At 49.7% G+C, this 15,947-nt stretch overlaps 2 protein-coding genes across 6 annotated transcripts in view; one reads left to right on the forward strand and one right to left on the reverse strand.

The window, feature by feature from the left end:
• The window catches only part of MARCHF8 (membrane associated ring-CH-type finger 8), a 150,924-nt gene extending 148,369 nt beyond the window's left edge, over nt 1-2,555 (forward strand). Inside the window, exons 10-12 of one of the 4 annotated variants that reach the window (XR_004436439.1) lie at nt 1,208-1,271; nt 2,130-2,223; nt 2,362-2,406. Coding sequence is in view for 2 of the 4 variants with exons in the window: in XM_033208584.1 (XP_033064475.1) it covers nt 2,130-2,223; nt 2,362-2,368 (101 nt within the window). In the remaining 2 variants the exon portion in view is untranslated. Of the gene's footprint in view, nt 1-1,207; nt 1,272-2,129; nt 2,224-2,361 lie in introns of all 4 variants that reach the window. The other 3 variants (XR_004436440.1, XM_033208584.1, XM_033208586.1) reach the window with 3 other exon arrangements.
• The window catches only part of ALOX5 (arachidonate 5-lipoxygenase), a 59,432-nt gene continuing 45,902 nt past the window's right edge, over nt 2,418-15,947 (reverse strand). Inside the window, exons 8-15 of one of the 2 annotated variants that reach the window (XM_033208572.1) lie at nt 7,875-8,078; nt 7,073-7,159; nt 5,308-5,486; nt 4,988-5,109; nt 4,698-4,798; nt 4,240-4,410; nt 3,153-3,250; nt 2,418-3,025 (exon numbers count right to left, since the gene is read on the reverse strand). In XM_033208572.1, the coding sequence (XP_033064463.1) occupies nt 2,977-3,025; nt 3,153-3,250; nt 4,240-4,410; nt 4,698-4,798; nt 4,988-5,109; nt 5,308-5,486; nt 7,073-7,159; nt 7,875-8,078 (1,011 nt within the window). In that variant the 3' untranslated portion in view covers nt 2,418-2,976. The remainder of the gene's footprint in view (nt 3,026-3,152; nt 3,251-4,239; nt 4,411-4,697; nt 4,799-4,987; nt 5,110-5,307; nt 5,487-7,072; nt 7,160-7,874; nt 8,079-15,947) is intronic. The other variant, XM_033208571.1, reaches the window with a different exon arrangement.

A 15,947-nucleotide genomic window follows, 5' to 3' on the forward strand; every position in this document is an offset into this window, starting at 1 on the left:
TCAAATATTACTTTGGTTCTGTTATGATTTGAATGCATGTGTCCTTCCAAAAATCATGTGCTGGAACTTAAACCCCAAGGTGATGGCCTTAGGAGGAGGGGCCTTTTGGGAAATGATTAATTTATGAGGGTTCTGCCCTCATGAATGGATTGATGTCCTTACAAAAGAGGCTTTAGAGAATGTTTACCCTTTTTTGCCCTTCTGCTGGGTGAGGACATAGCATGGAGGGCACCCTCATGGGAGCAGACACTGATCCCTCCCTTACCAGACACTGAAACTGCTAGTGCCTCATCTTAGACTTCCGCCTCCAGAACTGTGAGAAATCAATTTCTGTTCTGTATAAATGACCCAGTCTGAGGTATTTTATTATAGCAGCACAAACAGAATAAGACAGGCTGTTTTGGCCGGGCGCGGTGGCTCAAGCCTGTAATCCCAGCACTTTGGGAGGCCGAGACGGGCGGATCACGAGGTCAGGAGATCGAGACCATCCTGGCTAACACGGTGAAACCCCGTCTCTACTAAAAATACAAAAACTAGCCGGGCGAGGTGGCGGGCGCCTGTAGTCCCAGCTACTCGGGAGGCTGAGGCAGGAGAATGGCGTAAACCGGGAGGTGGAGCTTGCAGTGAGCTGAGATCTGGCCACTGCACTCCAGTCCGGGCGACAGAGCGAGACTCCGCCTCAAAAAAAAAAAAAAAAAAAAAAAAAAAAAAAAAAAAGACAGGCTGTTTTATCCTGAATTGGGCTGTTTGTAGTTTGCCTTATGTACACGTATCTTAGGGGTCATCCAGACATTTAGACATAGTCTATGCACAGAATTTGGGATTCTCCCTCTCCTGTGGTAGCAGTGGAACTGCTACTCAGATACCCTGCCCCAGGGAACCAGAAGGACCAGCTGCAGAGAACATAATTGACTGAGGATCTCAGCTGCCACACGTTTGGATCCACTGTGGGGTTCATGCCAAACCATAACTGTCATTTCTGCCAGATGTAAGATTTCTGTAATGGTGACTTTGAGGACTCTTCATTAGCTGGCATGAGACTTTCAGAGGTGCTCTGCCGTCTGAAGCCCTTCCAACCCAATCCTCCTCTCTCTCTTTTGCTCATGTCAGACCTGCTTCACCACCCCCGCCTACTCCTATTCGTTTCTCCTCTCTCCTTGACCACACAGCCTTGTTGTTCTAAAAGCTGGTATGTTCATTCTCACAGTGGCATGGAGCTGAATGCCTCGACCATGGCTATACGTTTATGTCACCTGTCCCGAAGATCATTCGTAAGTGTGGTGGGCAATTCTCCAAGGGATGGCAGGGAGTCTGTGGCATTAAGGGGTTGGACCTCAGTCTCTAGTACCCACTCCAATAGTCAGGTCTCCTCAGAAGGCCTTGTGGCTTCAGGAACGCATGCACACTTCCCCTCATGCCATGCTGGCCCTATAGAAGCCTTTACCCAGACACTGAGCTGCTGGCCTGCCACACTGGAAGCACCTTCCAGAGACATGGGAGACCCTGACGACATGATTCCGAAGCCAGGGGCTGGAGGGCTGGGAGTTGGGCATGTGAGCACAGGGGGAGAATGGGTCACCATGCCCAGGCTCAGAACTGGCTCTGCTACTTGGGCCTCGGGAAAGAGAATGCATTTTTATTTACTTTATTTATTATTTGAGACACAGTCTCACTCTGTTGCCCAGGCTGGAGTGCAGTGGTGCGACATCCACTCACTGCAACCTCTGTCTCCCAGGTTCAAGCAATTTTCCTGCCTCAGCCTCCCGAGTAGCTGGGATTACAGGTATCTGCTACTATGCCCGGCTAATTTTTGTATTTTCAGTAGAGATGGGTTTCACCATGTTGGCCAGGCTGGTCTCGAATTCTGACCTCAAATGATCCACCCACCTTGGCCTCCCAAAGTGCTGGGATTACAGGCGTGAGCCACCGCACCCTGCCCATTTTTATTTTTTATATCATGTTAAGAACCCTGCCCCAGGAAAAAATAAACCCCCAGCTCCCAAGACAATGCCTAATATCCATTAGCTAGGTGCCCTGCCAGGAGGAAAAGAAGGGAACAGCTGAGTGCTGGTGCCTTATGCCAGCCCTGGGGCACAGACATAAATAAAGTGGGTTTTCTGTCCTTCCAGGGGCTCCAATCCCAAGGGAGACCACAGAGAGGGCAACAACAGAGGTTCTGACAAATCTGGAGGAGAGACAGGAACCAAGGATGCCTTCACAGAGGTGCTGGCATTTGGGATGTGTTCCACAGAGAGCAGATACTGCTTGGGGGAAAAAGCACCTTCTATCCAGACTTGGGTGGGGAGGCTTTTGCCTTGATAAAATCACGGTGACTATGGCTTTTTTTTTCTCTTGGTGTAGGAGATGACAATGAGCTGTTTGGGGTGACTGGAACATAGCATGTGGAACAAGACCTGTTTTAAATGAACCGCTTTATTTTTATGGCAACCAATTCTTAATTCATTCAATAATAATTGAATTGGGTACCTGTTATGTGCAAGGAATTGGACTAAGCACAAATAGAACAGAAAATAATCATCCAGTGTCTCCAACAAGAACAGACATCTATCAGTGGTCGTGATTTGCTGTTGCTGCTTGGTGTGGAAATGCTGAGCTGGGTGTGGACAGGACACTGCAGTCCTGCTCTGTGTAGAATGGGTCCCTATGGTGTTTACACTTTGATCAATCTATGGGGTTCCCTGAAGATCAAAGAATAAACGGAAAGGTACTAGCCTCGGAAGAAGAGACGTGACTGCCAAGAGGCCTGGCCAGAGCGCCTGCCAGGCAGGCTGGAGTCCGGCTGGCTGGGGCAGCTGGCCTTCCCATAGTGAGACTGGCAGTGTGCTCAGATGGCCACACTGTTTGGAATCCGGTCTGGGGACAAGTAGTAATATGGCAGCTGCTTCTTCTTGTTGCGCTCAGCAATCACGCTGACAATGGCCTCGAGGTTCTTGCGGAATCGGGCCATAGCTTCCTTCACAGGCTTCTCGATAAAATGCTCTTCTGGGTACATGCCCAGGAACAGCTGAGGGCCCAGACATGGATACACACACACACATAGGTCAATCTGCTACCCATGTAAACTGACAGGCCTGTCTCATCCCAAGGGGCCAGCCACCCTTTGGGAGATGAAGGAGGGAGCATCTATTCGCCTGCCCATATTCACCCTCTGCTGCCTGACAAGAGGGTCTTGGGAAGGCAAGTGTCGTCGCCTCCAATCTGCTTCCCTAAGGAAGGCTCCAGAGCTGGGCTTCATGGATAAGTGGGAAAAGAACTGCCTGCTACCAGGTGGTTACAAAATGATGCAGATGAAGCTGGAGGGTGCTGGTGGTTGCAGCCATGGTATCCTGCTCTCTCAGGCCACCCCTACGCAGCACTCCCACCTCCCATCAGGGGCGCTGGGGCCAGTGCTGGCCTCTCCAGCCCGGGAAGGCAGAAGGCAGGCCAGGGAGCCTGAAGGGATGGCTGCCCTGTTGGGGTGCTGTGCTTATTTGCATGCTCACACAGATGTCTGCAGGGTAGAGCTAGACATCATTTTTAAAAACTACTGTATTGGATTAAGATCACAAAGCTTCTGAGCTGGACAGGTCCAAAAAACATAGGCTACTGATAATGGGTCTTGGATTTAGTCCGTGGAGGGCAATTCAGTCTCAATATTCTTTGACCAAGGAATTTGTCTGCTAGGAATGTGTCCGGTCATACTGAACATGTGTGCAAAGGCACAAAAACAAGGATGTCCAGTGAGGGACCAACACATTAGCTGGGAACAACTCAGACGACCAGCAGTCTGGAGCAGGTTGGACTGCAGCGGCCATTCTGTGCAGTACCAAAGCGAGTGCATCCACCAAGACACACCAGATTCAGTTGTTAGGTTAAATGAGATGCACATGTCCTGAAGGAACCCAGGAAACTCTTGGTCATTCCTTCTGGAGTACCAGGGAAAAACACATGTGCAAGAGCTTTGTCAATAGCTGGGGGGAGGAGGTGTCACACACGACCCTCTGGTGACAGTGAGCAGAGCCTGGGCTGTGTGCTCTCCTGCCGTGCCCACCCTGAGCTCTGTCCAGGCTCAGGCTGGGAGACCTGGTGGCAGCTGCAGCCCTCTGGGCCCTTCCAGCCTTGGAAGTCAGGATTCCTGGCTCCAAGTGAGCCTTGAGGCCAGAGTCACAAAGCCCTGAGGCTGAGGAACTGGTTAACCTGGGGTGACCTGGGTCTGTGCCCCACCCTGCCCAGCCTCACCTCGTTTTCCTGGAACTGGCTCAGCGCCCACACTGCACCCAGATGCCAGCAGGAGCGGCCGCGGTCGGGCAGTGTGTCCACGATCTGCTCAATGGTCACCACGCCCTTGGCAGTCGGCGGCGGGGCTCGCATGGTTGGGGGCGCATTGGGGATCCAGGAGCACCAGTCGTACTGAGGAGACGACCGCCAGCGAGCGTGGGCACCCCCGAAGCCCTGCTGCCCAGCTGCCCCCTGGGCCCCGTCCTCCCTGTGCCCCCCAACTCCAGCGGGCCCTTCAGTCCATCCATCCTCTTTCCCTGCAGCCAGCGCCCTCGGCTGCGCGGGCAGAATCCATCCTGCAAGTCCCATGCCAGACCCCGAGGCTGCCCGAGGGTGCAGTACCCGTGCAGAGCTGGGGCGGGGGAGGAGGCAGCGGCCTTGGGGAGGGAGCTCTGCCCAGCGGGCCGGGCCCCGCCTACCTGGCCGAAGTTGACCGCCGCGTGCTGGGCGGAGGCGGTGAAGATCACCACGGTCAGGTACTCCGACAGCTGCTCCCGGCTCTTGACCGACTTGGGGAAGCCTAGGGCGGAACCACCGGCGGGTTGAGGCCCAGTCCCTGGGGACCCCAGGGCCCGGCGCCCACCCCGTGCCCGGTCTCCCTGCCCCGACGCCGGAGGGCCCGCTGGGCAGGACACCCCGGATGGACGGCGGCTGCGCCCGCGCTGCCGACTGCAGGGGAGCCGGTCCGGAGACGTCCTTGAGTCCCTACCTGAGGACTTGCGGCCCCGCATGCCGTACACGTAGACGTCGTTCACGAAGTCCTGCAGCTCCAGGTCCTCCTCCACCACCTGGTCGCTCTCGTAGTAGATGCCCACCACCTCGGCCGTGAACCTGGCTCAGGGGGCGCAGCCAGGGTGGGCGACCCAGCCAGGTCTGCGGAGCGGTGCCCGGCGGCAACCCCCTCACGGACGCTGGGCACCCTCCACCCCTTCCCCATTCAGCGCCAGCCGCCGGTGGCCAGGCCCGCCCCAGGTAGTCAGGCAGGGGGCCTGGCTCCTCCCCCAGGACCACCGCCCCGCGGGCGCTCACATCCTAATGGCTTCCCACACCAGGAGCCCGTCGTCTCGGTAGAAGTAGTAGGGGATGTCCTCTTTACTCTCCATGCCCCGGGCCTTGATGGCCTCGGGAAAGCACAGGGAGGCGTAGGTCAGGTCCTTCATGGCCCTCTGCACCATCTGCACGTGCCCACCGCCCCCTGTGGCGTTGGCCTGGAGTGGGAGGTAGAGTGCCCTGAGCGGGTGGCTCCTCCCACAGCTGTCCAGACCCATCCCTGAGGAAATGTGCCAGGGAGATGAGGAGGCCAGGCAGGCAGAGGGGCAAACCCTTGCCCTGTGAGATGGGGGAGGGATGTTTAATGCAGAGAATGACAAGGGCAGCGGGTGGAGAGGTGACAGGGAGGAGCCTCCCGCCCAATCCAATGCAAGGGACTGAACCGTGGGGCTGCAGAGCGCAGGAGGGAAGGGTGCGCTCCCAGCCACAGGAGGGCAGCAGGCATGGGCAGGTGTGTGGGGGACCCCAGTACCAGTGGGCCTGGGCTGTGAAGTCTGCTCTAGTGCTGAGCACAGGACCCTCAGTCATTGCTCTCAGTGACCCTCAGTTTCCAGGCCCCATGCAACTCTGTTGAGGGCCTGTTGTGTGCTCAGGTGAGGGCTGGAGAGACCCACAAGGAGGGATCCTGGTCCTGATCCCGGTTGCTGACCGATGCAGACACACACGCTGACTGGCATACATGTGTACACATGCACACACACATGCAAATACACCCAGGGGGCTGGGCTGTCGGTGCCACAGAAGGTTTGAAGATGGACTTGGGTGTTGGGGTGCCAGAAACTGGTCCATGGTAGGCATTCAGCCCAAGCAGGACCAACCAGAGCTTCCCCCCAGCACTTTCTGTTTGGATGTGGCCAGGAGATAATGGCCACATGGGAACCTGAGGTAGAGCTACTATGATGAGGTCCTGTGCCCTCTCCCATGGGGGCCTGTCTGCAGCAGGAGAGTGTGATGCCAACACAGGTGAAAGTGAAAGAGGGAGCCAATGTGCCTATACCCTGGGGCATTGCTTGAGTCCCTGGATCCATTTCTGGCTGAGGCCCTGGCCCCTCTACTGTGTCCAGGTATTTGAGATAAGACATGTCTTGTCCAGCTGCAGCTGGTTTGAGTTGGGTTTTGTCATTTGCAACCCAAACAGTGTTTCAACTTCAGTGGTCTCTGGCCTGGTCACTAATGGGCTGGGGAAAGGAGGAAGGTTGGGGCAAGGGCCCATGTGAGAGTCCAAGCTTGGTAAGGCTACAGGGGGCTCAAAACGAGGTGGGGTGCTGTCTGAGGGATGCGAGGGTTGGGCAGGGCCTGGAGGCCCTGATGCAGGAGACAGTGGGTTGGGAGGGTTGCGACCCGGGAAGCAGAGTGCTGGGGAGGTCTGGGTCAGGGTGGCAGGGGTGCGGCAGATTAAGAGGCAGACACAGGTTCCTGGTGTGTAGGAGGTCAGGGGACCATAAGGAGTGTGTTCCAGAGGGGGTTCTACACCCAGGTCCCAGAGGCTAGGAGAGGGGAGGAGTGGGAGGAGGGGACCGGGAGCCATCAGTGAGAAGGAAGAGCTGGTGGTGCACCTGGAGGCGTGCTCCTGGCTGAGTGGCAGGGGCTGGAGACATTAGGAGGATGCTGGACCCAGTGCTCTGAGCAAACTCCAGCTTTCACCCTTCCAGGCCTCCTGAAAGGGCGTCTAGATTTCAAATAGGGAGTGAAGGTGGCCAGGCTGGGCTCTTCCAGGCAACAAGTAGGGTAGGAGGGCACCCACCTTGTCAAAGAGGCCACACTCACAGATGAGCTGCTCACGGGCCTTGGTGTTGATAGCGATGGTGAATCTCACGTGTGCCACCAGCAGCTGGGGAGGGGAGAGGAGGAGGCCTCAGAGGGGGCCCAGCCAGGTGACCTGGTGCCCCAGGGACCTGCAGCTCCCCCACCCAGGCCTGCCCTACAGGATGGTGCTGGCCGCAGGGAGGAAGTGAAGGCTGGGTGCTGCTGATCTTTCTGCTGAGTAAGTGCTGGAAGCCTGCACCCCTCTGATGCTTACTAAGCATGATAATGATTCAGATGGTCCTGGCCAGCACTTGTACAATGCTTACCTCTTTGCTCCCTGAGTTCACTGTCTTAATCCTGACCATCATTCTGTAAGGCAGCTGTACTATTTGACCTGTTTTACTGGTGAGGAAACTGAGGCACACAGGAGTACTTTTAGCCTGCAGTCACCCTGACAGCCAGTGCTTGTAAGATTCGGGAACAGGGAAGGAGAGTGATGGCAGGGGCGGCCATCAGCACCAGCCGAGGATCACCGTGAACTCATTTGCCTTTTCCAACTCTACTGGCTGGCCAGCGAGGCGCCTGTGTCAGGCCCACACCTTGGCCTCGTGTCCTGGGGAACAGCAGGCTCCCAGCTGTTTTCTTCCTTTGGGGACATTACTGACTCTGAGAACATCTCTCCAGGGGTCCCTTTCTGCACCCACTCCCAGCCACAGGTCCCCCTGTGGGATGTCAGCGATCCCTCCCACTCCACATCTCAGATGCCCTCCCACAGCAGGTGGGGCAGTAGCTGGCTATACCTTGAAAATGGGGTGCACGGCAGGCAGCTGGCGGTACATCGCAATGCCAAAAACCTCAGACACCAGATGTGTTCGCAGAAGGTGGGTGATGGTCTGGTGGACATGGAAGTCACTGGAACGCACCCAGATTTTGGCCAAAAGCCAGTCGTATTTTGCATCCGAAGGGAGGAAAATAGGGTTCTCATCTCCCGGGATTTGGTTGAGCTGATACATTGGGGGAAAGGAAACACACCGCTGTGTTTCACTTCAGATTATAGTTGTTGGAGAACTTCGCCTCTTGGGAAGTTCCAGAAGTATCTGAATTTCTTTAACAGTGACTTTGGAATCAGAAGAGCTTGGAGGGGGTAAAAGGGCCCTGGGGTGATGTTTCCTGTCCCAGCCATATTACTTACAACCTGCATGACTCTGGATGACACACTGGGCTTTCTAAGCTCCGGCTTCAGCATCTGTGGGGACAGTGATCCCTAAGGCTCACAGTTACTGTGGGAATAGCCTCAGGAGCTGGCAGCATGGAAGGAGTGGGCAGGCAGAGGGCCCAGCAGCGGAGGGGATCCCTGCCCCCCTTCCCTCCTTGCCCTGCTCCCTCTTCTACTGCCTCTCATTGATCTCCCATACTTTCCTCCCTCTCCTCTTCCCTGAAATGCTGGTGCTCCCCAGGGTCTGCCCTGGTGCTCCTGTCTTCTTTTCTTGCCCTAAATCAGCTCATCCTGTCCAAAGGCTTGGGCCTTCCTGGTGCTGAGCCTCCCAGATCAGGGTCTGCAGCTTGAACTCTGCCTGGAGCCCACACCTGTGCCCAGGCGCCTCCTGTAGCAGAGGCTGGGCCTGTCTTCCCTTTCCAGTTTCCACTCCACACTGGGACAAGGTGAGTTTTTTCTTTTCCAAAATGCAAATCATGTCACGTTAACTGCCTCCTCAATCACCTCTTAATGCCAGAAAATAAAATCCCCAAGCTCTGTGGTGACCTGGTTTGCTGATGCCTCTGCACACACAGCTTCACCTTCCCGCCCCCACCCTGGCACCCAGCCCCAGGTCCCTCCACGCCAGCAGTCCCAGGCGTCGCCCCCTTACTGAAAGGCCAGCACAGCCTCAGCACCTGACAGTGAGCTCTCACAGGAGCCTGAAGCAGGTGCTGGCATTGCCCATTTTTAGATGAAGACATGAGGTATTGGATGGATTGACAGAATGAATGAGGGGGGTGGCAGGGCTCCAGCCAAGAGTGACCAGGAAGGGGCGTGGCCAGACTTTAGGTGCTGGGAAAGCACAATGGCCATGGCTGGGGAGGGAGAACTGTCCCAGAGCACACAGCTATGTCACTTGCTATAAGTATTGTGGAAAGTGGGGTCCTTGGGCATCTCTCCCTCAAAAATAGTGCTGTCCAATAGACATATAATGCTACCCACACATGGAATTGTATGTATTCAGGAAGCCATATTAATAAAAGTAAAAGGAAAGAGGTGAAATGCAGGTTAATACATTTTGTTTTACCCAATATATCCAGAATATTATCACTTCAACATGAAACCAATCTAAAACTATTAAATGAGATATTTCACATTCCCCACCTCCTTATTCTAAGTCTTAAAAATCAAGTGTGAACTTTGTACTTGCAGCAGGTCTTGGTTTAGATGAGCCAAATCCCTAATGCTCCAGAGCCCTGGTGGTCAGTGACTCTACCCTGGTCAGAGAGACCCCAGCAGCCCCAGAACTCCCTGAGGACCAAGGAAGGGGGAGGGAGGAGGGACAGCAGAGTGTGACTTGCACACTAGGCGTGCCTGTCTGTTTACACATGAGATTAGTTGACTGCTTTTAAATATCAGACAGTTCCACATAAAAATTTGAATGACCTGGTTTTCCTGAAAAATTAGAAGGTCTCAGAACTCTGTACATATTCTCACAGAACTACACTCTTGTCCCTTTTCTACAGTCCCAGCTGTCAGGGTCCCCACTGCCACACCTATTTACATGAGCTGCCTGGGCCACTGATACCTGATCTGTGCCCTAGAGTGTTGGGCTGCCTGGCATGCTCTGAGACACTCTCTGACATGTTCTTACGTGCTCTGACATGTTCCTGATGGCTCTGGGACACTGACATGTTCCTGACATCCTCTGGGGCTAAGGAGCCCCCTGTTGTGTGCTAGGGGCTTTACCCATACTATCTCACTTAATCCTTACTTTGACCCTGTAAGGCAGGTATTCCTTGCTGTACCCATTTTACTTGGGGGGAAATTGAGGCTCCAGCTGGTTAAGCAACTCTCCCAAGTCACACAGTAGGTAAAGAGCTGAGCCGGCAACATGATATTTAACAGGCAAAAACTGAAAGCATTCCCCCTAAAAACTGGAACAATGCAAGAATGTCCACTCTCACCCCTCCTATTAATAGAGTACTGGAAGTCCTATTCAGAGTGATTAGGCAAGAGAAAGAAATAAAAGGCATCCAAACCAAAAAAAAAAAAAAGGAAGTAAAATTATCTTTGTTCATCCATGATGTGATTCTACACCTAGAAAACCCTGAAGATTCCTCCAAAAGACTACTAGATTTGATAAACAACTTCAGTAAAGTCTCAATGTTATAAGTAAAATGCTTGTGAGAAACAGAATGCTTGTTCCTTGGTACTGCAAGGAAAAATCAGCATTTAGACAAAAAGTTTTTTTTAGCAAGGCAATTTCACTTTCTGCAGAAAGGGTGCTCCTCGTAGATGGAACAACGGCGAGAGCACACCTGAATAATGGAGAGAAGCAATTTTCATTCCTTACACAGCTTGTCCCTGCTACTGTGTCCTGTCTCCACTGGCTGGAGCCAGACCTCACAATCTAAACTAAAACTCGACTGGCTAATAACTTAAAACTTTTCTAAACAGGTAAAAGCAATGGAAAGACAAAGGAAAAGAGGAAGTTGCTTATGAAAGGACTTAGAAAAGTAGTAACATTCCCAAAAAAGGAAGGGGCATAGGCTGCAAACTGGGACATGCCTGTAAGCACGTCCAGCGCAAATATCTTGATTAAAGTACAAGGACATAGAATGTACTAATTCCCTTATATCTCACAGCTATATATGATAGGGCTTAATAAAAAGTTATTAGCACAAAGCAAAAAGGCTTTAAAAAAGTCTTTAGAAAAAACAATTATTTCTTACACTTATAATTTATTATTTGACAAAAAAAACCTTAAAAAAACCTTTTGACTTTCTACACTTAAGATACAAAATCAATGTACAAAAATCAGTAGCGTTTCTTTTTATTTGAGACAGAGTCTCATTCTATCACCCAGGCTGGAGTGCAGTGGTGCGATCTCAGCTCTCTGCAACCTCCACCTCCCAGGTTCAAGCAATTCTCCTGCCTCAGACTCCTGGGTAGCTGGGATTACAGGCATGTGCTACCACACCTGGCTAATTTTTGTATTTTCAGTAGAAATGGGGTTTCACTGTGTTGGCCAGGCTGGTCTCGAACTCCTGACCTCAGGTGATCTGCCCACCTCGGCATCCCAAAGTACTGGGATTACAGGCATGAGCCACCGTGCCTGGCCTAAAAATCAGTAGCATTTCTATGCACCAACAATGTTCAGGCTGAGAACCATATCAGGAATGTGATCTCAGTTACAATAGTCCCCTACACACAAAAATAAAATACCAAAGAATACATCCAACCAAGAAGGTGGAAGAGTTCTACAAAGAGAACCATAAAACACTGATGAAAGAAATAATAGATGACACAAAAAAAATGGAAAAACATCCCATGCTAATGGGTTGGAGGAACCAATATCATTAAAATGGCCATACTGCCCAAAGCAATCTACAGATACAATGCAATTCTATCAAATTATCAACATCATTTTTCACAGAATTAGAAAAAAATCCTAAAATTCACATGGAACCAAAACATAGCCTGAATAGCCAAAACAATCCTAGGCAAAAAAACAAAGCTAGAGGCATCACATTACCTGACTTCAAACTATACTACAAGACTATAATAACCAAAACAGTATGGTATACTGTGTGCCAAAAATAGGCACACAGATCAATGGAACAGAACAGAGAACCCAGAAATATAGCCATGTACCTGCAACCAACTGATTTTTGACAAAATCAACAAAAGTAAACAATAAGGAAAGGACATCCAATTCAATAAATGGTGTTGGAAAAACTGGCTACCTATATGCAGAAGAATGACACTGGGCCCCTTCCTCCCACCATATACAAAATTTACCTCTAGATGGATTACAGACTTAAATGTAAGATCTCAAACTTTAAAAATGCTAGAAGAAAACCTAGGAAAAATTCTTACGGACATTTCCTAGGCAAAGAATTTATGACTAGACCTCAAAGGCATATGCAACAAAAACACAAATTGACAAATGAGACTTAATCAAATTAAAGAACTTCTGCACAGAAAAACAAACTATCAACAGAGTAAACAGACAACCTACAGAATGGGAGAAAATATTTGCAAACTATGCATCTACAAATGACTAATACCCAGAATCTATAAGGAGCTTAGGAAAAAACACCACCATTAAAAAGTGGGCAAAGGACAGGAGCAGACACTTCTCAAAAGAAGACATACAAGTGGCCAACAAACACATGAAAAAATGCTTAACATCACTAATCATCAGAGAAATGCAAATTAAAACCACAAAGAGATACCAGTCAGTATGGCTATTATTAAAAAGTAAAAAAAGGATAGATGTTAGCAGGATACAGATAAAAGGGAATGCTTACACACTGTAGGTGGCAGTGTAAATTACTTCCATCCCCATAGAAAGCAGTTTGGAGATTTTGCAAAGAACTGCAAATAGAATTACCATTCGACCCAGCAACCCCATTACTGTGTACCTACCCAAAGGAAAAGAAATTGTTTTACCAAAAGGGCACATGCACACGTATGTTTACTGCAGCACTGTTCACAATATCAAAATCATGTAATCAACCTAGGTGCCCATCGATAGTGGCACCGGATAAAGAAAATGTGGTACATGTACTCCATGGAATACAACATAGCCATAAAAAAGAATGAAATCATGTCCTTTGCAGCAACATCGGTGCAGTTTAGGGTTGGCACTTAGGCCATAATCCTAAGTGAATTAACCCAGAAACAGAAAATCGAATACTGCATGTTCTTATTTATAAGTGGGAGCTAAGCATTGCCTACACATGGACATAAAAGTGGGAAAAGAAGACACTGGGGACTCCAAGAAGGGAAGGGAGGGAAGGAGGGAGGAAAGGGTTGAAAAACTAGGTATTGGGTACTATTCTCAGTATTTGAGTGATGGGTTCAATGGAAGCCTAAACCCCAGCATCATGCAATATAACCATGTAACACACCTGCACATGTACCTCCTGAATCTAAAATTATATTTTTATATATATAAAAAACTGTTTATATATATATATAAAACTGTTCTGACCAGTAAAAAAAGAGCTGAATGAGGATGGGCCCAGTGCTCTGCCTATTTCAGCCCATCCCCTTGAGCTCTTGTACTACTGAGCTGGGCCTTCCCAAACCCATCCTTCACATCCTCCCACTCCTGTTCAGGGTCTTGGCCTGCCATGGGATGCCAGAACTTGCTCTGAGCAATTTGTGTTTCTTAAATTTGTTTTTTGGGTAAGGAAGTAGCTTTACGTTTCTGATTAGAAAAGAATATGTGCTTATTATAAAAAGAAATTCGAGTCATGACAGGAGAGCCTGAGAAAGAAAGAAAACATCATCTCATCTTCCAGCCCCCAGTGATAACCACTAAATTCTGGGGAGCCTCCTTTCATAGGTCGTTGCACGTGTGCACATTTATCTGTCCAATTTTCCATCAACTGAATATGATTATAATCAGTATCTGTCTCTTTGTTTTGCTCACCTGTCCCCCACTGGGTCATTACCGTGTTCCTACCTGGTGACACCACGTCCATGTGTTCCCATGCCGGCACAGTAGGCCTGCTGCATCCTTGCATTCATTTTACATAAGTCAGACCATGCCCATTGCCTTAGTAGTTTGAAGGAGCTATTTGTATATGACAGATACGTATTCTTTATTGGTCTTTTGTGTCTTGTTTTTCCACTTTATTAACTCATTGTGGAGACCCCTCCAGGTCAGCTGGGAGGGAACTAAAGCATTCCTTTCAAAGATGCTACAACGTTTTATGGTGAGGACATGGAAGGGCTCACTCACTCAATCCTCTTCTGCTGTTAGACTGTTTTCAATTTCTTTTCCCCCATCACAAACTATGCTCCTGCTGCTACGCACATTTGTGCTTTCATTTCTGCTGAGTGGCTGCTAGCGAAGGCTGAGCCTTGCGGGTGTGGGGGTGTTTTCTTTGAGTAGACACTGCCTGCCCTACTGTTCCTCGGACACGTTCACTCTGCTGGTGCACACCTGTTCAGTGCTACTGGCTGTCAGAACACTTAAACAATAAAGTCCCCTCCAGTGCCCCTCCAATTGAGATGGAGCAGGGGCCTCCTCTTAGGGCACTGTAGCCCCCCAGCCCCCCAACAAGGCATAGAAATGAAGGAAAATTCTGAGTTCCTTCAAGGGAAATTCCAGGCACCCAGCTAGCCCTGAGAAGTAAATGAGCAACTTGACAAGCAAGAGGATAACAGCAGCCTAAAACAGCCAAGGAAGCCAGAGTCCTGGGATGTTTGGTTCCCTCTGGAAATTAAAGAGAACACCTGAACTCGTGACTCTGAGTTGTTTTTCAGAAACCCGGACCCCCACCAAATGGATCCACTGGTACAGAGACCTCAGAGAAGAGGGAGCTGAGGCCTGAACTCTGAGTGCGGCTCTTTGTTCTAAATTTCTTCCTGGGGGGCCTGGGGGAAGTCCCGCCTACAAGCCACAGCTAACATTCCTTTCTGGTAACTCAAAATTTTAAACAAAACTTCTCTTCCTTAACCAACTGCAAAACAACAAATTTTTGAATCTACCTATGACCTGGAAGCCCACCCCACTTCAAGATATCTTGCCCTTTTAGGCTAAAACCAATGTGTGCCCTCCATGTATTGATTAATGGTTTTGCCTGTTAACTTCTGCTTTCCTGAAATTTACCCCGCCTTTAAAAACGCTTACCTGCAAGCCATCAGGGAGTTCCAGTCTTAAGAGGAAGTTGCCCAATTCTCCTTTTTTGGTCCCCGCAATAAATGCCTTGTGTTCTAGATTCTATCCCAATCTCAGTGTTTTGTTTTGCTGCACTGGGCAAGCAGACCCCAGTCCAGCTCGGTAACACAACTGTCCTCACCACGACAGCCCCAACCCCAGGATCCTCTGACCGCCCACTCCAATGTGCACCTGGTACAGCAGGTACTGTGGGATCTGCTCCGGTACTGGCCCAAGCTCTGACCTTGGGCTGCCCAGGCCCACCAGTTATCCCATGAACACTGCCAGGCTGCAACAATTCATGGGCAGTGCATGGGGCTCTATCCTTGCTGGTGTTTGGGAGTTACCCCTTTGTTTTTCCAACCAGACAGGTTAGAAATGATATCTTATTGTTAACTTTCATTTGCATTTCCCTAACTACAGGTGAATTAGGAGTTTTTCCATATGCTGGTTGCCCATTTACATTTCTTCTTTTGTGAATTGCCTATCCATATTCTCTGATCATTTTTCCACTGGAGTATTTGTATTTTCCTGTCAATGTAAAGGAGCTAATTGTATGTCATAGATAGGCATTTCTTAGCTGTCAATTCTGTTACAGTTATTCCCCCCAATCTCTATTTTGCTTTTTGGCTTTGTTTATGGTTTATCATTCAAGTTTTAAAACATTACACAATCAAATATGCTTAGCTTTCCCCTTCTAACTTCTTGGTTTCCTTTTCCTTCTGAAAGTCTTCTGAGTCTCTGCATAGTTTTTCTAAATTCATGTACTTTTTTCATTTTAATTTTTATTTCATCTGAATTTTTTTTCTTTTTCTTCTAAGCAACTCTACATGATGAGATTTATTTTTGTAAATGGCATGACAGAGTAGTCCAACTTAATTTTCTTCTTATGCAAAGTGTGATAGCACCATTAAAATAATATCCCCTTTTCACTGAGTTGAAAAACCTCCATTGTGATACATTAAATTCCTCTGTAGGGGAGTCTATTTCTGGATC

The sequence above is a fragment of the Trachypithecus francoisi genome, unplaced genomic scaffold (genome assembly GCF_009764315.1).
Source record: "Trachypithecus francoisi isolate TF-2019V2 unplaced genomic scaffold, Tfra_2.0 Lachesis_group9, whole genome shotgun sequence".
Classification (NCBI taxonomy): domain Eukaryota; kingdom Metazoa; phylum Chordata; class Mammalia; order Primates; family Cercopithecidae; genus Trachypithecus; species Trachypithecus francoisi.